A 25,041-nucleotide genomic window follows, 5' to 3' on the forward strand; every position below is an offset into this window, starting at 1 on the left:
ACAAAAAGCTGACAGGAAAAAGCAAACATTGACTACAACATAATTATTATTAATGTTTCATCTCATTGGTTGGCGGCACAATTTGTCACGTTTCATTACGTCATCATCACAAATAAAACTATCGACTCCAAGCACAACTGTGCAATAAGCTGACACAGTCTTCATCACATTCTGAATAATGTTTGAATAAAGAGTGAAGATGTCGATTTTGCTCGGTCAGACATCACCTACTGTACCAAACGAGAGGTTTAGAGACCAGACGAGTCAACTTGAACCTTCTACTTCAATAAACGTTTCTTCACAATATCATAACTCACTCACTCACTCAGGGTCAGGGTTAGCGTCTCTCTGTGTCCGTCAGCACCTGTGGGGTCATGTGTTGTGTGTACATTCGCTGTTTCAGGGAGATTCGGCGCACACCGAGGAGCCTGCGGCGTGTGAGACCATGACGCTGGAGCAGAAGACCTGCAGCATCAGCGGCGCCAGCGGAAAACTGAGCGTCTGGATGCAGTGGATGCTGCCGAAACTCACGCTGCAGCTCTTCTCCTGCGACAGCGCGTCCAGAAACAACGGTACTGACCACACACACACACACACACACACACACACACACACACACACACACACACACACGGCCTGTTTCCAGCTGGATAGCTCTTAAACTAGCAGATCTTACCTTAGTGAGGTCTAATATAGTCAGAGGAGACGTTTCAAATGTGACGCTTGTGTTCGCGAGACTCATTCTCAGTTCACACTCTACCTTCATGTCTCCTCTGTAATTTGTGTTTGAATCACTTGTTTTGCTGCTCTTTCTGTCTCAGAACACGTGACCACATGTTTCCGTATGTGCGTTCAGTGATGCGATCACAGTGTTTTAGTGCCTGTTTGCACCAGTGATCAGATCACGTGACTCTCCTCATCCTCGTCACCGCATCAGTCAGTTCAGTTCTCGTTTGATGTGACAGATCAGTAATCTGACAAACCCATGTGACCCGTCACGGCTCCAGCGGACACATGCTGTTGATATTTCGGGCAGAAGAGAGCGGCTGCGGAAGGAAAGCGAGCGCAGGGGTTCAGCTGCGAGGAGATCTGAGCGTGTGCGGAAGGCGAGCGCACTGAGACTCGACCCTGAGGGACGCTCCGAGCTCTCGCGCCTCCGCCGCTCCTGTTGTTTGTTGTTATTTTTCTCGGGGCTGTTTGGTGCTGAATCGACACGTCGCCCCTCCGAACAGGAAACAGGAAGCGGCTCTGAGCTGGTGGGCCGAGGGATCACAGCTGCACGGACAGCAGAACAAGCGGAGATTGACAGAGAACTGACACGATCCTCCGGTCGCACACACACAGAACGAGCGGCCCGCTGACCTCTGACCTCTGACCTGCTGCTGAGGCAGAACGAGTGTCTGCTGCTCCACATCTGCAGCTGCTTCATTGCTGCGTCCAGAGAAGATCTGACCCTTATTCAACATCAGTTTTCCGTTCTTTGACTTTCTCTAGAGGATTCAGAGATTATATATTATATGCGAGAGTTATCGCACCACTTTCAGTCAGCTTCTCGGTTGAACTGTTGGTCAGCAGACGGATTGAGATCTGGGGAATTTGGAGCCCAGGAAACACCTTGAACTCTTCATCATGTTCCTCAAACCATCCCTCAGTGTGTGAGTTGTGGCAGGTGCGTTATCCTTCGTGAATCGATGAATCGATGGTTTGTTCCTCCTCGGACACTGTTGGTAAATTCTCAGTTTCAGAGATTCTCTGACCCGTCGTCTTGCTGTACCAGATCTTTATTCCTGCCCATTTCTCCTCCTTCAACACGATAATGGCGAGAACTGATTGATAGTTTACTGTCTAATCTACACAGACATTAATATGTGGCCTTGTTAGGAGATGATCAATGATATTCATTTCACCTGTGTGTGTGTGTGTGTGTGTGTGTGTGTGTGTGTGTGTGTGTGTGTTCAGAGCTGTGTGTGATGGCAGAGATGGAGGACATGAGCGCATCTGTGGACGTTCAGGATGTTTATACAAAGGTGAAGTGTAAAGTGGGAAGCTTCCACATAGATCACTACAGAAGCAGGTGAGCAGGACACACTCACACTCTGACACACACACACACACACACACACACACACACACACACGTTTGTTTTGCTATCTCAGTGAGGTCTCTCATAGGCGTAATGGTTTTTATACTGTACATTCTCTCCCCTACTCTACCTCTACTCCTAACCCTACCCATCACAGGAAACATTATGCATTTTTACATTTTTAATAAAACATTGTTTAGTGTGTTTTTAAAGCTATTTTAAATATGAAATGTGCTCATATTTCATGTTTACGTCGTAATACCAGTGTAATATCCTTGTCATTATACAAATTTGTGTCCTCATAAATCATGAAAACAAGCACACACACACACAGATCTGTGGTTGATGACGATGTGTTTGGGAGCAGAGAGAAGTGTGTAGATCAGCGAGTCGGTACAGTGGCGGGCGGCGGTGTCTCTTCACCCAGAGCTTGTGTGTGTTGTAGGCCTGCTGAGCGCTGGCTCTATGACGGAGTGATCCTGCAGTGCAAGGAGACGCCTGCGGTGAGACCTGCAGCGCCGCAGCTTCAGTCTGACGCTCACACACACACACACACACACACAGCTGCTCTCTGTCCAACACCAGAACCGGATCACACTCGCTTCCGAAGTCAGATCCAAAAACATGCAGCCTTCCCATGATGCACTGCTGGTTCAGTTAACATGCTCGCTAATAGAAATGCATACATATTTAACAATTTGATTTGATTTCAATTCAGCTATTGATTGTTTCTTATGTCCATTTTCTTAAGGAAAATAATCTCTCAATCGATGCTGTAAACTATAAACTTGTCAGTACATTAATATTAATATTAAAGGAGACTATAATGCCCCTTTCACAAGATGTAATATCAGTCTCTGGTGTCTCCAGAATGTGTCTGTGAAGTTTCAGCTCAAAATACCCCACAGATCATTTATTATAGCTTGTCAAATTTGACCCTATTTGGGTGTGAGCAGACACAAATAGACAATTCTTCCTCTCCTAAAGCAGAAAATGAATTGAATTTTTCTTTAGGGACACTACAATGCACTGTCTGACACGATACTGTAGTAGACGGTTGCATGGTTATAATTTTCTCTCTAATATTATCAATCTTGCAAGTAAAGAAGTTCATAAAGTCATTACTGCTGTGCTCTTTGGGAAACATCAGAAGTTGAAGCTTTATTTCTTGTTAATTTAGCCACTGTATCAAATAAATACCTAGGGTTGTGTTTATTTTCTTCTAAAAGTTTTGAAAAATAGGCAGATCTAGCAGTTTTTAAGGCCTTTCTGTACTCAATCATTTTCTCTCTCCACGAAATGCGAAATACTTCTAGTTTTGTTTTCTTCCAGCTGCGCTCCATTTTTCTGGCTGCAGTTTTTAGGGCCCGAGTCTGCTCATTGTACCATGGTGTTGGATTAATTTCCTTAATCTTTTTTAAACACAAAGGAGCAACTGAGTCTAATGTGCTGGAAAAGAGAGAGTCAATAGTTTCTGTTGCAATATCGAGGTCTTCTAAGCTGTCTGGTATGCTAAGGCGATGAAACTGATCAGGAAGATTATTTATAAAGCGATCTTTAGTGGTAGAAGTGATGGTTCTACCATATTTATGGCAGAGAGGCAGTTTAGCCGCTTTAATTAAATGTAGTAAACACGAGACTAGATAATGATCTGAGATGTCGTCACTCTGCTGCAGAATTTCAACAGCGTCAATATCGATTCCATGTGACAATATTAGATCTAAAGTATGATTACGACAATGAGTGGGTCCTGACACGTGTTGTCTAACACCAATAGAGTTTAGAATGTCTGTAAATGCCAATCCTAATGAGTCTTTTTTATTATCTACATGGATATTAAAATCACCAACAACAAGGACTTTATCTGCAGCTAGTACTAATTCTGATAGAAAATCAGCAATCTCTTTGAATAAAGTCTGTATTGTGCCCTGGTGGCCTGTATACAGTAGCCAGCACAAATGTCAACTTACATAATGTTACGTAAAGCACCATCACTTCGAAGGAATTATATTTGAATGACTTCTGGCTGATACTGTAAATATTACTATAAATTACAGCAACACCTCCCCCTTTGCCTTTCTGTCGAGGATTGTGTCGATAGTCATAACCTTGAGGACTAGACTCATTTAAAGTATGTAATCGTCCGGTTTTAGCCAGGTTTCTGTCAAACACAGCACATCTAGATTATTGTCTGTGATAATATCGTTTACAATAAGTGCTTTTGAAGAAAGTGATCTAATATTTAACAACCCAAGCTTTATCATTTGTTTATCATTATTATCTCTATTTTTTATTTGTTGAACATCAATTAAATTTTTACCATTAAATGGGTTTGGAAGTTTTTTGTTTTTACTAATTCGGGGTACAGACACAGTCTCTATTTGATAATATCTAGGTGAAAGAGTTTCTATGTGTTGGGATTTATCTGACTTCTGTAACGCGAGGCAGCTAGCAGACGGTCGGTTTAGCCAGTCTGTCTGCTTCCTGTCCTGGGCCCCAGTTTGTCATGTTTCAGCTCTAAGACTATGTGCCATATTACTAGAGAGAAGAGCAGCACCATCCCGGGACGGATGAATACCATCTCTTTTCAACAGATCAGGTCTGCCCCAAAAGCTTTTCCAATTGTCTATGAAACCTATATTATTCTGCGGACACCACTTAGACAGCCAGCCATTGAGTGATGATAACCTGCTAACTATCTCATCACTCCGACGAACAGGAAGAGGGCCAGAGCAAATTACTTCTCCTGACATTGTACTTGCGAGTTCACACACCTCTTTAATGTTAATTTTAGTGATCTCCGACTGGCGAAGTCGAACATCATTTGTGCCGACGTGAATAATAATTTTAGAATATTTACGATTAGCATTAGCCAGCACCTTTTAAATTTGCTTTGATGTCAGGTGCTCTGGCTCCCGGCAAACATGTGACTATGGTGGCTGGTGTCTCTATTTTCACGTTCCGTGTAATAGAATCGCCAATTACTAGGGCACTTTCAACAGGATTCTCAGTGGGTGCGTCACTGAGTGGGGAGAACCTGTTTGATGTTCTTACTGGAACGGAAGAGTGGTGTTTTCCGCGGCTAGGCCGCCTCACCGTTACCCAAGTGCCCTGCTGCGCGGGCTCTACAGCCGGAACCGAACAATGTACAGAGTTCACTAAGCTAGTCGCATCCAAAACAGTATCTGAAGCCCCTGCATTCTTACTATCCTCGATTAAAGTTTGGATGCGTGTCTCTAATTCTGAGATTCTCTCTGTCAGCCTGACTATTTCCCTACAGTTTTGACATGTAAATCCCTCGTCGCTGACAGAGAGGGCTATGCTGAACATGTGACAGATGGAACAGGAAACAATTCTGTGAGAGGATGACATGACTCACCGTGTTTGTAGATCCGAGTTGCCACAGCTGTTTGATGAACGCGTTGAAGAGGAGCGCGCGAGACTGATGACAAGTTAACAAGCTAGCGAGATGCAAACGCGTTGTAACAGCGATTTAGATTCAAAGATTACAACCCAGCGACGTCAGATTAATGTGGTAGGCAATAATAATAATATAAGCAACAATGAATAAAAGTAAGAGATTCAATAAAAGTAAGAGAAAACAAAGCTATACGGAGACGCAAACCACCAGCAGTCGAGCCAGACAGTGTGTCTGATTGTGAATGCAACCAAACAATGTTTTCAGAGCCGTGAGAGCTGCCGTCATTATATTGTTCCTGATGTTGGACAGAGTGTGTGTGTGTTTGTGTGTGTGTGTGTGTGTGTGTGTGTGAGAGTGAGTGTGTTCTCTTGTGTTCAGTCCTGTGGTGATTTCTCTTCTCTCTGCTCCCAGAATCCTTTTTCACCAGCTTCCAATCAAACAGCCAGCCAATCAGAGCTCTGAACTGACCTTTGGCCTGTGTTTCTGTGTTGTGTTCCTCTGGTGTGTGTGCAGTGCTGAAGAGAGCCCACCGCGTGCCGGTCCGTGTGGTGGGGTCGTCCTCTCTTGCACTGAAAAGCTGAACAGACGCACGGTTCTGCTGCGGCCGCTCAGCAAGCAGGAGCCTTACAGCCATTTCAGCTTCTGTCCACCTGTAAGAGCCGCTGCCTCTGATTCACACACACGCCGCTTCTAGATGCCTTTCTTCTGCAGCGGCGCCAGCAACACTCCTATTAGCCACTAGGGTGTAAATTCTGCCATCAGTTACTCTCCCTCATGTCGTTTCAAACCCATAAGACTTTAATTCATCTTCAGATGAGGATATTTCTAATGAAATCGGAGAGATTTCTGTCTCTTCATTGAAAGTCTGTTCACCCAAAATTCTGAGGCTCTGGTAAAATATGAATGCAGCACTCTAATCAAAGTCTTCTGAAGAGACACGATCGCTTTGCATGATTAACAGATTTAATTTAGGCTTTTATTCACATCAGCGAACATAAACAGAAGCTTGATGCGCGAGAACAATCCTCACTGGTTCTTGAGATTCCGTTTACCATATTTGAGTCATTGATCAATCCGATGCTGGATGAAAAAATAACTTTTAAAGGGATAGTTCACCCAAAAATGAAAATGATCACATGATTTACTTGCCCTAGTGTTGCTGGCAGCGGTGCAGTCGTGTCTCTCTCTGATCACAAGCGTTTTTGATTATGCACTGATGTCGCGTCAGTCTCAGCTCACGCTGTTTTCATGCTGCTTTGAGTTTGTGTGATTGTAGCTGTTGAGTGTCGATCGCTCGAGCCTTAACCGCGACTCACCTCTGACCTCTGGTGGTCCGACAGACGGCGGTGAAGGCTCTGGAGGTCTCGCACCAGCAGCATGGCTTCCTGTCGGTGACCTACACGCAGGCCGTGACCCGGAACGTCCGGCACAAGCTGACGGCGCGTCAGGAGCGCGTGCCGCCGTCCCAGAGGCTGTGCGAGGACGGGACGGACGGCTCGCCGCAGTACCTGCACGAGATCCTGCTCACGGCGCAACCCTTCGACCTCGTGCTCTCCTGCCCCCTGCTGGTGACGGTGGCGCGCGTCTTCCACGTGTCCCCTCCGCCGAACCTGCGCCCCCCGATCAGAGAGCGCGTGTCTGCTGGACAGCCGATGAGAGGACGCTCGCTGTCGTCCAGCAGCCTGCCGCTCATCTACGTCAACAGCAGCGTGATCCGTGTGTTCTGCCCTCTGGAGGACGCGCACAGCAGCACACGTGAGCAGAGTCGCCCTCAGTCACACGGTCACACACTGATGATGATGATGATGATGAGGATGATAATGATGTGTGTTTGTGTTCAGATTCGCAGATGAAGCACAGGAAAGAAGACACGGTTGTGTTGAAGATCGGATCTGTGAGCGTCGCTCCTCAGGCTGATAATCCACTGCCGCGCGCCGTACTGCGCAAAGACATCTACCAGTGAGTCTCCCTGTCTGTCTGACCATCTGTCTGACCATCTGTTTGTCTGTCTGTCTGTCTGTCTGTATTTTTGTCTGTCTGTCTGACCATCTATTTGTCTGTTTGTCTGTCTGTCTGTCGGTCTGTATTTTTGTCTGTCTGTCTGACCATCTGTCTGACCATCTGTTTGTCTGTCTGTCTGTCTGTATTTTTGTCTGTCTGTCTGACCGTCTATTTGTCTGTTTGTCTGTCTGTCTGTCTGTATTTTTGTCTGACCGTCTGTCTGTCTGTTTGTCTGTCTGTATTTTTGTCTGTCTGTCTGTAATTTTGTCTGTCTGTCTGTCTGTATTTTTGTCTGACCGTCTGTTTGTCTGTCTGTCTGTATTTTTGTCTGTCTGTCTGACCGTCTATTTGTCTGTTTGTCTGTCTGTCTGTCTGTATTTTTGTCTGACCGTCTGTCTGTCTGTTTGTCTGTCTGTATTTTTGTCTGTCTGTCTGTAATTTTGTCTGTCTGTCTGTCTGTCTGTATTTTTGTCTGACCGTCTGTTTGTCTGACTGTCTGTATTTTTGTCTGTCTGTCTGTATTTTTGTCTGTCTGTCTGTATTTTTGTCTGTCTGTCTGTATTTTTGACTGACTGTCTGTCTGTCTGTCTGTCTGTATTTTTGTCTGACCGTCTGTTTGTCTGTCTGTCTGTATTTTTGTCTGACTGTCTGTCTGTCTGTATTTTTGTCTGTCTGTCTGTATTTTTGTCTGTCTGTCTGTATTTTTGTCTGTCTGTCTGTATTTTTGACTGACTGTCTGTCTGTCTGTCTGTCTGTATTTTTGTCTGTCTGTCTGTATTTTTGACTGACTGTCTGTCTGTCTGTCTGTCTGTCTGTCTGTATTTTTGACTGACTGTCTGTCTGTCTGTCTGTCTGTCTGTATTTTTGTCTGTCTGTCTGTATTTTTGTCTGTCTGACCATCTATTTGTCTGTTTGTCTGTCTGTCTGTCTGTCTGTATTTTTGTCTGTCTGTCTGTATTTTTGTCTGTCTGTCTGTCTGTATTTTTGTCTGTCTGTCTTGTTTTTCCACTGGTGTTCATGGAACAATTCATTGAAATCTGGTGAAGTTGTGCTGAGACTGATGTCACACGTGTGTGTGTGTGTGTGTGTGTGTGTGTGTGTGTGTGTGTGTGTGTGAGAATAGTTGTGGTCTCTCTGATGCTATTCTGAGACGCTCCCAACTGTGAGAATCACAACCACAACACTTACATTCACACTTTTTTCACACTTTTACACACATACACCCACACACCACACACACACACACACACACACACACACACACACACACACACACACACACACATCTCTTGTGTTTTTCAGCCTGTTGCTGTCACGATTATTGTTTCTTTGATTCAGAGGAACAAATGGCTGAAAATGCAAGAAAACTATGAGAAAAAGAAAAGCTGCATTGACAGGCCTAATGATCTCTTGAATTCAAGATTATTCTTTCAAGAGGAAATCATTTCTAATGGAAGAGCATAAGACAGCGTCTGCTATAATATTTCTCAGCTGGGTGGATGTTGGAACGAGTGGGTTGGTTATGGTTAGCTAAGGGTTGGGTTAAAGGATTAGTTCACTCCAGAATTAAAATACTCCCTCCATGTCATCCAAGATGTTCATGTCTTTCTTTCTTCAGTGGAAAAGAAATGAAGGAAAACATTCCAGGATTTTTCTCCATATAGTGGACTTCACTGGGGTTCAACGGGTTGAAGGTCCAAATGTCAGTTTCAGTGCAGCTTCAAAGAGCTCTACATGATCCCAGACGAGGAATAAGAGTCTCATCTAGAGAAACCTGTTTGCAAAAATTATGGTGTTATGTTTGTACCAGAAATGTGTTGACTGCTTTTTATAATGAATTTGTCTATGTCTCCTCTTATTGCTGTTATTTCCTTCATGACGTCCATTATTGAACAAATCTAAACGTTCAGTTTGTTTATCTGGATATCAGTAAAACAGGCGACACTTTCTTTGGCACAAATGTCACACCATATTGATCAGTTTACCGTCTAACCGTTCAGATCAGTGAGTCGAGTCTGTTGTAAGTGTTTGGGTCGGTCTGCTGGAGTCCATCTGTGTTTTACTGCACTTCATTACAGTGTCAGATCACTGACATCAACATGATTCACGCTGGAGGTCAAAGTTCAGCCTCTACCTCAGTGTTCCAGTAAGATAGTGATCTGCTCCTCCCTGACTGTCTCTCTCTCTCTCTCTCTCTGTTGAGCACATGGCTGGTGTCGTCGTGTGTTTACAGGCTGTTTGTGACATATAAACTAGGCGGGAGATAAATGACCGGAGCAATTAAGATGTTGAAATGCGAGTTCAAACACGGTGAGTTTGTCGTTCCCACAGCGCGCTCACAGGGAGCCCGTCCTGCTGTCGACACGCGGCGAGTTACGGCTCTCCGGAGGGCAGAGGAGGCTCTGCGGCGATGATGATGATGATGATGATGTGTGTATGAGGATATTAAACTCTTATCAGTCTAATGGAGAACAGGCGTGCGTTTGGCCTGCAGGAAGGGCTGAATGTCACACCCGAACACGGCTGGCGTGAGTGTGAGAACATGCTCACGGCTCGCCATCACCCTCATCAGCAGCCTTTCATTTCCACCCGCGTCCTCCTGAGCGGCTAGCGCCTCTCTCTCTCCGCTGCTGCTCTCGCCACTAATTACAGTCATTAGAGCTTAAATTAAATGCAATTGGATTTGACTGTGGCAGTAAATCTCGGCTGTGCTGTTACCCAGAATCCTCAGAGCACAGGGCCGTTTAGAGGCGACCGCAGCCAGCGTGAGTCATGATGTCATCGGACGTGTCGTGAATCAGGTGGTGTGAGAATCTCCTCCGGAGCTCGAGAGACAAACACACACAGACGGTCGCATGAGAAGCGAAACCTCAGCCGAAAATCTTCATTTACTCGTCCTCGTGTCGTTCGATCTTCTGCGAAACACAAAAGAAGATATTTTGATCATGAAAGTCAACGGGGTCCAGTGTTGTTTGATTCCCAGCATTCTTCAGAGTGTCAGAAGAAAGTCATACAGGCTTGAACGACACGAGGGAGAGTAAATGATGACAGAGTGATGATTTCTTGATGAAGTTTCACTTTAAGCTACATTACAGCTCACTCTATACACACACACACACACACACACACACACACACACACGAAGCAGACGCGTCCAGATGTGTGTGTTTGTCGTGTGTCGCTTGCGCTCCTGTGATGCTGTGAATGTGATTGATCGCTGTCGCCATAGAAACGTCTGAGTGATCAGTGTTGATCGGAAGTCTCAGGGAAGATGTTTATGAACGCTGGTGAGAAACATCAGATCTCCTCGAGCTCTCGGCACATCTGGAGGCGTTTAGGAGCGCAGGCCGTGTTTAAAGCAGCAGCGCAGCGGGCCAGTGCAAATAAACACATCACATCACATCACTGCTGATGTCACACACACACACACACACACTCAGTGTGTCTGATGAAAGATACGACAGTAATGTGTGTAAGAGTGTGTGTGTCTGTCCCTCAGCTACTATATTACACAGATAAGTGTGTGTGTGTGTGTGTGTGTGTGTGTTACTGTCCTTAAAGGGATAGTTCACCCAAAACTGAAAATTATCCCATGATTTGCTCTTTATTTTAGTTTATAAAGATTTAAATATGGATATTTTTCTTACAAAATCCCATCACTTCACTTCAGATGACCTTTATTAACCCCCTGGAGTTTTTCATGATGGATGGATGCATTTTTTTGGGCTTTGGGCTTTTTTTTGGGCCCCCACTCACTCCCATTATAAATCTTGGAAGAGTTAGGATATTATTTAATATATCTCCAATGGACTATATGCACGGTTACTTCCTGGTTGTGGTTAAGCCAGCTCGGGCATTTCTGGTGAACTGTGATCTGTTCATTCTGTAGTCGCTGTACATCGACACAAAACCATCAATGGTTGACTTTTTAATGTTGTATTCATATTTTAATCACATTTACCTAATTTGCCAATAAACCAGTTTTATTGATTGCAATAAAGACGAAGCTATTGGGAGCGTTTAAAAACACCGTGTCTGTAATTAGACACACATACACATTATTTTCCAGCACTTCAAATGTTATTTTTAATGTGATGAACACAAACATTACTTGTTCATCCTTCTGAGATTGTCTCCATTGTAAAACCAAATGTTTAAAAATGTAGGAAATTCAACATTTGATAGAAAACACTTATTTAAAAATAAAAAAGACAATAATTACCACATTAACCAGCAGGTGGCGGCAAAGTAGCATTTATTTGCGCATATATCAGGCATTTCCTCTAATCGTTTTTCACTTCGTTTTTTACTAAATATTAAACATTATAAAATAACTAGGTTTAAAAACACATTTTGTCAATCTGAAGTATGAAATACTCACAGAATCTGATGAAAAACAGTAACTTTTCTTGTGAATGAACGACACAGAAAGCGAGCGCCGCTCTCTCTTTATAATCACAGCAGCTGTCAGTCAATGATTTCAGCACACTTGTGAAAACACACATTTATTCAATTAATCTAACTAAAGTGCACAATAAATATTTAATTTTTGAAACTTTTTTTCACATAAAAGTGTGAAAACTGATGGTCGAATTGAATTTGGTCGAGGAGGAACACTGAGGCTCGTCTCTATTTATGTATTTTTTATGCCGTCTTACGTTTGAATAACTAAATTAATGCTATGCCTGACTATTTAAGTGACTATATTCTGATTATAAACTAAGTATCACACTACTGATGCTCAACACACCAGCACATGAAGTTCTCCAGCTGGATTAAATTAATGTGGAAGTTCTAAAGAACGCTCATATAGCCCATTGTGTTCGTCTGAAAGAAGATAGTCATGTACACCTAGGATGGCTTGAGGAGGAGTAAATCATCCCGTTAATCACACCTCAACTCTCTCTCTCTCTCTCAGGCGGGCGTTGAATCTGGGCGTGCTGCGTGACCCGGGGTCAGAGGTCGAAGACCGTCAGTATCAGATTGACCTCCAGTGCATCAACATGGGCACGGCTCACTGGGACGACCTGCGGCCGGAGCGCGAGGGATCGACGGCCGGCTCTCCTGCAGACGCTGAACGCAGTTCCCAGAATCCCGCGCTGGAGTGGAACATGGCCAGCAGGTGAGCGACGATCACAGAACTCTGGGTAATTACTGACGGTGATGAGATTCATTCACACTGATTCATTCATAGAGATGAAGTGAGACGAGGGCGGGCCAACCTGTCACTCACATGAGATCCACCAATAGCAAACCACAACCATCCAATCACAATCAAGCCCCGCCCTACATTTGTTCTTGTTTGCGAAGTGCTTCACTCTGATATGCGACACAATAGAGGAGAAAAGACCAGCTCAACTTCCCTTTCATGACAAGTTTAAAGACTGTCTGAAAATAAAAGCTTGATTGTTTAATGTTTGAGATTTAAGAAATTAACATATAAATATTAATTTTGTAATTTACAGTTGTACTATAAATAATAATTATTATTATTATTAAATACTTATTATTCAGTTAAGTTATAAAAAAATTATTTATTTTACAGTAAAACAGTATTACAATAGTAATATATTTCTTATTTTGTTAAAAAAATTAATGATAATCATCACATTAAAAAATAATATTTTTATAGTTATATATAACATAATATGATTTTTAATTAGATTTTTCCCCCCAATCCTGCAGTCCTACAGACAAGCACAGCAAATCTGGAGCTCACAATGAAATAAATCACAATTTTTCCCAAATCATTCTGCCCTGATTTCTCTTCCAGTGGGATTTGAGAGCAGAATGATGAATCTAGGGGAAGCTTGTGTGACGTTAGCAAGTGTCTCTCTGTGGTCCTGTACTGAGACTGACTGTTTGAACACTCTATGTGCAGCCCAAAGATCACATGATCCCCTCACATGAACCGTCTGCTAGTACGGGTGGTTTTCAGCGCAGGTCATGTGATCTCTCTGGCACCTGTTCAGGTAACAGGATCCGCTCCCGGCTCTTCAGCGGAAACGCTCCAATCGTGTGCCGGCAGTAATCCCAGAGTTCCCTGCGCCTAATCCACTGGCCACCATAAATATTAGAGGCTTCGCTGTTTGATTGTTTTAATAGTAGCAGATGTGGCACCTTATAAAGCGCCGCGTGTTTGTTTTACTGCCCACAAGTGTTCTCAGAGATCCGATCGGAGTTCATGTGTGGGAGCGGGAGCGTGGGAGCCGCAAGTGTGTGTGTTCTCTGAAAAGTGTGTGTGTGTGTGTGTGTGTGTGTGTAAACACCGTTAATGTTGTTATTCATGTTTTGAGTTTGTAACACATCCTCCTTTGTGTTTGTTTATGAGACGTTTTTGAAGGTTTGATGATGCTGTGAGACACACTGACGATCACTGAGTGTGTGTGTGTGTGTGTGTGTGTGTGTGTGTGTGTGTGTGTGTGTGTGCAGTATCCGCCGGCAGCAGGAGAAGCGAGTGATCCTGTCGCCGATCATCACGGATTTCTCAGTGCGGATCACAGCAGCTCCAGCTGTAATTTACCGGAAGCCTCTCTCACCGGATCACGGCCCAGCGGAGGTACGTGTGTGTGTGTGTGTGTGTGTGTGTGTGTAATGATTCTGTGATGCACAAACACACACAGCGCTCTGTCCTCCATCAGATGGAAGTGTGTGTGTGTGTCCAGGAAGCTGCAGGAGTGTTTTGGGAATGTTTGAGCCGCTGCTCAAGCGAAACAAACAGTTTTTCGGTTTTTGCACAGTAATGCTTTGGCCGTGTGTTTGTTTGCTTCAGTGAAGGGTTCCATATTTATACCTTAAATACTGAAAATCTCTAAACAAACAGCCACTGAGTTCACTTTACACAAACCTGGAAAGAAGAGCTGACAGGAGCGTCAGGACAGTGATTCAGTGTCTCCAGCTTTAGATCTCAGTGAAGGAGCTTTGTGTTTGTTGTCAGATGCATGTTTAAAGTGGACCCATAATGCCTCTTTCACAAGATGTAATATCAGTCTCTGGTGTCTCCAGAATGTGTCTGTGAAGTTTCAGCTCAAAATCCCCCACAGATCATTTATTGTATTATGTTTTAAAAGCCCATTTTGAGTGGAAGGAAAAACATGCTGTTTTCATGCATGTACCTTTAAATGCAAATGAGCTGCTGCTCCCCGCCCCCTTTCTAGAAGAGGGCGGAGCCTTGCTGTGCCTCGGACACTCTGCCAAAAACTAAAACATCTGTTTGGTTTTGATTATCATCTCTATTGCGGTCACATTCACATGACATTGCAGTTCTTCATCATCATGAAAGTTAATTATCTGCTCAAAATTTATAGCCGTATCAGCCTAACTCCTGATGTGTGTTTCTCTGAGCGCTGGCTGTCAGACGGCGCGTCACATGACTATTAAACTCAGTTCTCTTCCATGTCTTATTGTGCTTAAACTGTCAAATACACACAGAGTTCACAGAAACACAGTCGGGTATGTATGTAAACATAAACAGCAGGGAAATAAATCACATGTTTATATTGGATCTGTTTTAAAGTGACAGCAGAGTAATATACGGTTCCTCCTGCTGTTAATATGAACCAAACAACAAAACAAAGACAGAAAATCACTCACTGCTCTTGACTGAAAATCTTTAGTAGCTTTAATAAGAATATATTTCTCTGGCGAGAAGATAAACGCGTGTGCGGCTCACTCGGGGGAGGAGCTAAGCTAATAGGGCAGATTCTGTCACCAGTTGTGGGCGGAGCTTGTGCATTGTGACATCACATTACGGCTTGTTCTCAGACACTGCTTATGATTTATGGGTATTAAAACAGGAGTAGGTGGATTTTTCTCACTATAGGGTGGTTGTGTACACACACTGCCGACACACATTTATGTTCAAACACCCTGTAAAAGTGAATTTTGCATAATAGGTGCCCTTTAAAGGGTTAGTTCACCCAAAAATGAAAATAATGTCATTAATTACTCACCCTCATGTCGTTCCACACCCATAAGACCTTCGTTCATCTTCAGAACACAAATTAAGATATTTTTGATGAAATCCGATGGGTCAGTGAGGCCTGCATAGCCAGCAATGACATTTCCTCTCTCAAGATCCATTAATGTACTAAAAACATATTTAAATCAGGTCATGTGAGTACAGTGGTTCAATATTAATATTATAAAGCCACCAGAATATTTTTGGTGCGCCAAAAAAACAAAATAACGACTTATTTAGTGATGGCCGATTTCAAAACACTGCTTCAGGAAGCTTCGGAGCGTTATGAATCTTTTGTGTCGAATCATGATTCGGATCGCGTGTCAAACTGCTGAATCATGTGACTTTGGCGCTCCGAACCGCTGATTTGTTAGTAGATTTAATATTAATTTAAAGGGTTAGTTCACCCGTTCCACACCCGTAAGACCTTCGTTCATCTTCAGAACACAAATTAAGATAATTTTGATGAAATCCGAGATGTATATGACTCAACATCTATAATCAACACTTTCAAGGTCCAGAAAGGAACTAAAGACAGTCATGTGACTGCAGTGGATCAACCTCAATGTTATGAAGAGACGAGAATACTTTCTGTGCGCAAAAACAAAACAAAAATAACCACTTTATTCAACAATCTCTTCTCTTCAGCCTCCTACGATGTCGGCGCAGTTCAAGCGCTTCCGTGTTTACGTCCGAACGCCGACTCATTCATTGGCCGGCTCCTGCGTCAGCATCACACGCATGCGTCGTGCTGATCACGTGATCAGCTTCGGCCAATACTGAGCTGGCATTCGAACGTAAACACGGACTGAACTGCGTCCATCATGCTCTCTGTCAGTGTCGTGTCCTGTATTTGATGATCGTCTCTCTGTCTGCAGGAAGTGGTGGTGTGTGGCCACAGTCTGGAGATGAACGTCACGTCCAGTCTGGATCTGTTTCTGAGCGTGACTCAGGTGCAGTTACTGCAGCAGCTCCTGCAGGCCAACGTGGGGCTGACGACCGACGACCAAACCACTGCAGACGTACGGACACACACACACACACACACACTCTCACACACACACACACACTCACACACACACACACACACACACACACTCACACACACACACACACACACACACACACACACACTCACACACACACACACTCACACACACACACACACACACACACACACACACACACACACACACACACACACACACACACACACACACACACACACACACACAGGTCTGGTCAGGTGTCTCTATCTCTCTCAGGTCTTTCTCTCTGTCTGAATGTCTTCAGGGTGCTGATGTATGTCTGGTCTCTGCTCTTCCCATCATGCTCTAGTGTTTACAGAGGGGAGGGGCTCGGCGCCTCAATAAAAGCCTCTCGCACACACTCTAATGGAACGGCATGTAAAAATATTTACGGCAGCGGCGTGTGTGAGGACGGAGGAGAGCGTGTCTGTCTGACGTGCAGAAGAGCGTCTGATGGCGAGTGCCGCTGACATGCTAGCGCTCAAACGCTGAGTAAACAGCACACGCTCGTCACATAAACACACACCGAGCGCTGATGGAGCGACACACACACGTCGCTGGAGCGCCTGGGAAACGCGCAGGCGTCTCGTTTCTCGTGTGTGTCTCGGGGCGGCCGCGGGTTTGTGTGGAGGTGAGGCGCATCTGGATCTGATTGTGGGAGTGATGTTGGGCTGAATCATCTCTGCCTCCCTACAGATCCAGAGAGTCACTACCCAGAGTTCACCTGGGTTCAGGACATGATGTTTAACAGCCTTGTGTGCGTGTGAAGTGTTTAACTCACGCCAGAGCGCCCTCCAGTGGCCGCACGTGACGGAGCAACAGTGTGAAGAGAGTTAGTTGAATAAAAACACATCTGAGTTAGTGACAGGATGGAGGTGGACGTCCCCTCGCTCAGTCGAGCTGGAGTGTGTGTCTGAGTCGTGTAATGATGAAACTCTCCCGCCTTCCAGTTGTTTTGATTGCGAAGCGGAGGGATTCCCTGAGGGACGGTGGCCCGCGTCGGTTCTCTCCGCGGGCGGGTCGCCGGAGGTCGTGGAGCTGCTGAAGCTCAGATTGGCGTTCTTCAGGGTTGACCTGTGAACCCGCCGTACGAGACCTCTCGCTTACACGCGCCGGGAAGGTCACGTGTGTTTTCTTTCTTTCGCCTGCGTTTGGCTGCTAAACATCTGCGAAGAAGGAGTTTCGCTGCAGATGATCTCAAATATTTGTTCGCTCTCAGCGTTGGTGTTTTTAGCCTTCCAGTCTGTGTTATGAAACCCAATCGGTCTTTTTTCTCTCGGCGCTCGCTGACCCCTCGTACCAGAATCAACTGATAATTGACAGCCAGTCAAAACAGTTCACCTTTCCCCGTTCAGCGCTGCGCCCGAATCCAGCGGCGTGGCACATTCCCCAATTCACCTCCGAAACCTGATCTATTTGAGATCAGTAGCAGCTGAGGCGTTCGCTCATAACGCTTTGTCAGAATTGGCGTGAAACCCCAGATAAAATCATCAGGCGCAGAATTACATTCAGGAGAAACAAACGGGCTGTGAGTCGGGCCGGCCGACCCGCGGCTCTGGTTTCAGCTCAGGTGCCCGAGGGCGAACGGGGTCACGGTTCGAGAAGGGTAACGCGTGTTAACTCGAGCCTGGCTGAGGAGAGAAAACATGTCTTCCACCTGTGTAAGCAAGATCGCACGATTAAAATAACAGGTGAGACGAGCGAGTTCTGCTGCGTACGGGCGTGTTCGGGCTCTCGACCTGATGAAGTTCACTGTAGTTGTTGAGCTCGTCAGGAACGTCCTACATGTTTGATTATTAAACAGTTTGGCTAATTTGATGATGCTTTCAGCTACCAATAAGAGTACTATACTTTGTTTTTTTATATTTCTTTTCTTTTCTTTTATATCTATTTTCTTTTATTTTTATATTGTATTTTTAAAAGTTGTAATTATTTTAATTTTTTTTTTTTTTTTACATTTTTATTACTTTATTTCATCTTATTTTATTTTATTCTTTTTTAAAATTTCTTTTCATATTGTATTTTTAAAATTTGTAATTATTTTTATTTTATTTTTTTGCATTTTAACATTTATTTTGGGTAATTTGATGATGCTTTCAGCCACCAAAAAGAGTACTATACTTTATGTATTTTTTTATATTTATTTTATTCTGTTTTATAGCCATTTTATTTTCTTATATCTATTTTTTTATTACTTTATTTTATTTTATGATTTTATTTTATTTTTTATTGTAGTTTTAAGTTTAATTTTGCAAGTTATTATTTTATTTTTTGGAATTTTGTTTTACATTTTTATTACTTTATTTTATTATTTTTTTATTTTATTTTTATTGTATCTTTAAAATTTTTATTTTTATTTTTATTCATTTTATTACTTTATTTTATTTTATTTACTTATTTGTATTTTTAATTTTTTATTATTTTATTTTATTATTTTATTTTGTTGTATTTTTCCTTTTTATTTTGTATTTTTTATTTTTATCATTTTTTTTTATTTTATTCTATTTTATTTTATTTATTTTTTATTTTTTAAGATTTATTTTTGTCGTTTTTGCCTTTATTATGATAGGACAGTGATTAGACAGGAAGCGAAGTGGGGAGAGAGAAAGGGATGGGATCAAGCCGGGACTTGAACTCGGGACGCCCGAAGCGCATTGGCGCTACATGTGGGCGCTACCCATGAGGCCATCAGCGCCGACATTTATTGTATATTTTTAAACTTGTATTATTTTTATTTTATTTTAACGCTGAGCTCATGTCATTTATTCCCAGTGAATGAACTGGTAATGTTCACCTGAGGAAAAATGTATCTGGCAAATGCCTGAATGTAAATGTAATGTGAATAATGTGTAGTTTTCATTAACATTCCCTTTATCTCTGTTAATTTTAGTTTAGTTGTCTTTTTTTCTCCCGAGTTTTCTAGTGAGGTTATTTAGTTTTTTAGTTTTAGTGTTTTAGGGCTGGCATGATTTCATACCAAGTCATAAAAAATGTATTTTAGATTATTTTCTTTTAATTTTTATTTCAGCTGTCAGAAATGTTTACATCCATCCACAGAACTGGCTCAGTTCTGGTGGTGCTGATGGGAATGTGTTTCATTGCTAGCGCTGGGTTTTGCTCTGCGGTGTAAGTCACGTTTCGAGCGAGCTGCGGCTCTGATGGGGATAAAATGAAATCGTCCGGTCGGTCTCGCTGTAAACATGGTGGCTGCCAGCGGCTTTACGCCTCAGCGGACGGCGAATAACTCAAGCGCTCGGCTGCGGTCGCAGAGTTTCTGAGCGCTGTGGTCTCAGAGAGACACCTGGAGCCCGTCTCTCCTCTCGCTCACCCTGGGGTTCCTCGTGTTGCTGTTTCTCCTCGGCGTAACCAAAGCAAAGCGTCACTGGGGCCAGAGAGTGACTCCATGACCTCACGGAGACGCGCGTTTGAAGTTGAGCTCACCGAGGGACACTGCGTTCTGAAGTCACCTCGGCGTTTGCTGCAGTGCGCTGGTAAACTTCCTGCGCCACTGATGGTTATCTTGAGCTCAGGTTGGTCAGGTTTCCTGAATGCTCTGTTTTGCTCCTCTTACAGGAGTGAACAAGTCATTTACTCCCAGTGTGACGGTTCAGATGTTCAGCAGAATGTTCTCGCTGCTCTTTTCCATACAGTGAAATCAGATCCAGTGTAATAGTCTAGCGTAGTGTTGAGCTGATTTGTTCCGTCAGAGTGTGTGAGCGGCTCTCACCTGCTGCTGACCCCTGACCTCTGACCTCTGGAGAGCACCGTGTGGAAGGGTTGTTCGCTCTCACTCTTGGTTTTAGTCATTGGCCGCTACATTCCAGGGTGAATGCAGTGCAGCTCATTGAACATGAATGCTGGGTAAATGATGTCGGATTCCCAGTGTTTTTGCCAGCAGAACCGGCAACAGTGACTCATCGGCCTCGCTGCAGGTCTGTTTGTTGAATCTGCACGACAGAACCGAGCAGTTTTTCTTTACTCTCCGGACGGACCGCAGCGTCCCTGATGTGTGTTTGCTCCTGCAGTGTGAGTTATGCTGCAGAATTAACCCGCTGAGATCCATCGCTCTCTTCCGTCACTGTGGCGGCCCGTTGTTCAGCAGGTCGCGACCCGCCCGGGTCTTTCCTGTGGTCGGGCTGCCGTCACGAGTTTGGGGTCTCTGGGCTTTGATGCGCACATGGCCGTCACGTCTCTGAGCGAATGCGACTTCACAGGAAGCGTTCCACCCTGCAGACTGAGGCCGCGGCACTCACTTTTAAGCGCTTTTGTTTTCTTCAAAGGGAGTCTCAGATTTGAGGAGAACATTCTCTGGCGCTGAGCTCTGAACACATGAGGTTTCTCATGAGATGGAACAGAGCGTCAGTGCAGCTTCTGAACTGAATCTGACCCTCCATCAGCCGTGTGTGTGTGTGTGTGTGTGACTGTCACTGAACACGTCACATGTACATGCCATACCACCAGTGAAGCCCCGCCCACTGCAGATCCTCAGATATTTTCAGCTTGTTTGTTATTTCTTAATTGTTGGTCTGTTTGCTTATGATTACTGTGGTCAGTTGCATAAACTGCTTAGACTAGTCTTGCAAGTTAAGGGTCACTCACACAGAACGTTAAAAACACGAGACGCAGGTCAGTGAAACGAAAAAGAGCAAAAGAGATGCTTTTTTTAAAAGTTGAGCGCTGTGTCATGCATGAGATGCTGCAAAAGAAGCAAGACCTCAAACACATTCTAGAGTGTGTTTATGTAGAAAAACAATGGAAAAATAGCACAATGAAATGGAAAAACATGTTCTGTGGGAATGGCCCCATAGCCATCTACATTTTTTCTTTAGGACTGGTCATAATTTTTTATGTCAGTTACAGGAAAAGTAGATTGGTCTAATTTGAATCTGAAAAGTAATACTGATGATTACGCCTCGACTAACTACTAGTTGGTCGGAGTAGTTCTTAAAGTTCCTAAAAGGAAGTTGCGCTGGTCTTTTCTCCCCTATTGTGCCGTATATCCGAGTGAAACAGCATCTGGAACGAGAACAAATATAGAACGGGGCTTGATTTTGTCTGTGGGGAATTGATTGGATAGTTTAGGGTTGTCAAAAGTACCAACTTTGTAACCAAGTCAGTACTGAAATTTTGACTATACCACCATTTCCTCCTAGGATTTTGACACGAAGATGCCTATTTACAGCATGTTTTTGAAGCATTGATCATTGTAGCCAATCACAGACATATCTGTTGAGCGCGTGAACACAGTGTCCAATCAGAGGTGTTTAAAGGGGACCCTTTCACAATATATAATGTCAGTCTCTGGTGTCTCCAGAATGTGTGTGTGAAGTTTCAGCTCAAAATACCCCACAGATCATTTATTATAGCTTGTCAAATTTGACCCTATTTGGGTGTGAGCAAAAACAACATTTTTGTGTGTCACTTTAAATGCAAATGATCTGCTGCTCCCGCCCCCTTTCCAGAAGAGGGCGGAGCTTTAACAGCTCAACAACAACAAAGCTGGAGAATCTCACGCAGCCAAAATGAGGATTGTCAGTAACGGTGTTCAGCCTTACATTGTTCAAACCGGAGTCGACACTGATGGAGAGACTCAGGAAGAAGTTACAACTTTTAGACGTTTCTGAATGGTTAGTGGATAAATTGATGTAGTTGCTGTGGAGTTGATTCAACTCATCCACTAGCATGTGCCGTCATGTTCATCTTTTGTGTTGAATTGACCCTCGTTTGTGAAGCAGTCCGGCGTAAAATGACGGCATGACAACAACACTCGACTACAACAACTCTTCCTCTTCTCTAAAGCAGCCCAACATGGCCCCGCCCCCTTTGTTGTGTGTTCTCAGGGGCGTGGTTTATGTAAATTTTAGGGTTTGTGATGTCACTAACCTGGGAAGAAGCTCATTGTAGTCCCTACCAGCCGTTTGTTGTAGTCCTTAAAAAGAAAATATCTCCCTTTGCATTGAACTTTGAGCAACTTTGCAGATGTTGTTTATGATCAAACAGCAACATTACACACTAACTAAAGTTAAAAAAGTCAAATCAAAGTCAGTACTTTTGACAACCCTATGATAGTTGTGGTTTGCTATTGGTGGATCTCATGTGAGTGACAAGTTGCCCCGCCCTCGTCATCAGAGTAAAGAAGAGATGCTGCAAGAGGGAGGGGAAGTTATTCTGATTCAAAATTATGAGGAACATGAATTTAAAACAATGATATGCACTGATAAATCATTTAGAATAAACACTGTCAATCAATGTCCCATAAACAAACATTTTCATGGTTACTTTCAGGCACATTCTGTGTATATGCAACTGAATAAGTTCAGATTGTAGGTGTGATGTCTGTTATCATCTGGATGTGTGTGTTCAGGTGTGTGGTCGTCCACCGCAGGCCGGCACAGTCTCGGGCTCCGTGGAGAGTTTGTGTGGCAGCAGCGCCCCCTGCGGGCAGGACAGTGGCTTCGGCAGCGACAGCGCCCGTCTGCGGATCGTTCAGATCGAGCGGCAGAGCGGCACAGGTCAGCACCGCCTCGCCCGGCCGTCGCAGCAGCCCACCATCACCAAGAACCTCAGCTTCATCCCCTTCGACGTGTTCCTCACTGCCGGCCGCATCTCTCTCATGACGTACGCAACCATGCCCCTGGCCAACCCTCCCGCGCGCGACGTGCCAGAAGACGAGATGACTCGCGGCAGCGCTCTGTCCTCGCTGACGGCCGACGATCTTCTCAACGCTAACACCGCCGTCGTGTCGACGGGGATCCTGGAGGGCATTTCAGCGCCCGGCCGCACGTCTGCGCGACAGGCTCTGGGCGTGACGGTAGTGAGACAGCCGGGCCGCAGAGGAGACAAAGACTGCAGCCTGCAGCCGCTGCTGTTCCTGCAGGTGACGCAGCCGTCCATCCTCGTCAACTGCCACCATCGCAAACAGAGGCTGGAGCTGTCGCTGTTCGACCTCACGCTGAAGGGAGTCGCAACCGACTACAAGAGTTTCGGTGAGTGACGCTTCACACGCGCTACAGGTGCGGAGAGAACACACACACAACCTTCAACTGTCTCTCTCTCTCAGACGCAGGGAAGTCTCTCCCCGAGGCGTTAGGACTACAGCGTGTTTTGGCTGCAGACGGTCGCGGGAGAGGCCGACAGCCGGACAGGCATCCCTCCTCCACTCCTGTCTGTGGTCGTCAGAGACTTCCTGAGTGGACCAGGTGAGTTCAGACTGGAGAGGTGATCGCAGTGTTTGTTTATTTGTCAGGAGACTGTGGAACGTGTTAGTGTGAACAGGCACAAAACACTGTATTTAAAGGAGACTTATTATGCCCATTTTCACAAGATGTAAAATTGTCAGGTGTTCCCAGAATGTGTCTGAAGTTTCAGCTCAAAATACCCCACAGATCATTTATTATAGCATGTTGTAAATGCCCATTTTTGAACATGCTGTTTTTGTGCATGTACCTTTTATGCAAATTAGCTGCTGCTCCCCGCCCCTCTTTCCAGAAGAGGGCGGAGCCTGTACAGCTTGTGCCTCTGCCAAAAACTTGTTTTTTATCATCTTCTCTATCTTGGCCACTCTTACGTGACTTTGCAGTTCATCGTCATCGTAAAAGTTTATTATCTGTATGCGTTTTAAAGCCACATCAGTCTAAACATCTGATATATGGTTTTCACACATCCGAAGCACATGCACAGAAAGCTGGCCGTCAGACGGAAGATTTGTTTTGCAAAGTTTAGGGTTCATATAAATAGAACTTTTAGAATCTGAAATTGGATTGGATTCATTCAGATTGATGAAAATTAGCTTAAATATACCTGATGAGACATGACTAAAAATATCTTCTTTTGTGTTCTACTGAAGAAAGAGAGTCGTGTGTGTTGCGGTAGTTAGTGTGTGTTCAACAGGTGATTAACTGCAACAAATTAGAGGCGTCACATTTCCGAGCAGCTGTGTTCAGTCAGACGAGTGTGAGGAAGCTAAAGCTGTCAGCGCTGCAAGCAGATATACACCCGTGTGTGTGTGTGTGTGTGTGTGTGTGTGTGTGTTCTTGATGCTTACACACGTCTCTCTCTCTCTCTCTCTCTCTCTCTCTCAGAGTTAAAGGTGGACATCAGTCGGCCGCTGCGGGTCAGTCCCACACTGGCTAAAATTGAGCAGGCCAAGGACTTCTGGAAGAGACTCTTTCCTGAGAGGGAGGGCGAATCGCAGTCTAGAACACCCGCAGGCTCCGCCCACCACGGCAGTGACGCCCCGCCCACGGCCGACCAGCTGCTGCGCTCCCTGCAGACGCCCATTCCTTTCCACAAGATGGCGCTGCGCACGGTGCAGATGGTGGTCAGCGTGGAGATGGAGTCGCATGCCGCGCGGCCCAGTCTGACTCTGTCTGTGTCGGCCATGACAGGCGCGCTGGCGCTGAAGAACGCCATCAAACCCGCAGGTTAGTCGTGCGCATGTGTGCGAGTGATTCATGTGCTTCTCTTGATTGGGCCTTTAATCCAGCGCAGGGCCCCGTTCCTGTTACCCACAGTGCACTGCGGCAGATAATCAGAGCGTTTGCTTTAC

The 25,041-nt window shown here is 44.6% G+C and overlaps 1 protein-coding gene across 1 annotated transcript in view; it reads left to right on the forward strand.

Moving 5' to 3' along the window:
- LOC125243561 (vacuolar protein sorting-associated protein 13B-like) overlaps positions 1–25,041 on the forward strand; it is a 115,421-nt gene that overhangs the window by 59,385 nt on the left and 30,995 nt on the right. The window contains 12 exon segments of the mRNA XM_048153301.1: positions 404–572; positions 1,960–2,074; positions 6,018–6,156; positions 6,845–7,259; positions 7,346–7,463; positions 12,424–12,627; positions 13,938–14,064; positions 16,344–16,487; positions 22,858–23,479; positions 23,554–23,582; positions 23,584–23,692; positions 24,575–24,916. Of these exon segments, the coding sequence (XP_048009258.1) occupies positions 404–572; positions 1,960–2,074; positions 6,018–6,156; positions 6,845–7,259; positions 7,346–7,463; positions 12,424–12,627; positions 13,938–14,064; positions 16,344–16,487; positions 22,858–23,479; positions 23,554–23,582; positions 23,584–23,692; positions 24,575–24,916 (2,533 nt within the window).

This window comes from Megalobrama amblycephala, linkage group LG13 (assembly GCF_018812025.1).
Source record: "Megalobrama amblycephala isolate DHTTF-2021 linkage group LG13, ASM1881202v1, whole genome shotgun sequence".
Lineage (NCBI taxonomy): Eukaryota > Metazoa > Chordata > Actinopteri > Cypriniformes > Xenocyprididae > Megalobrama > Megalobrama amblycephala.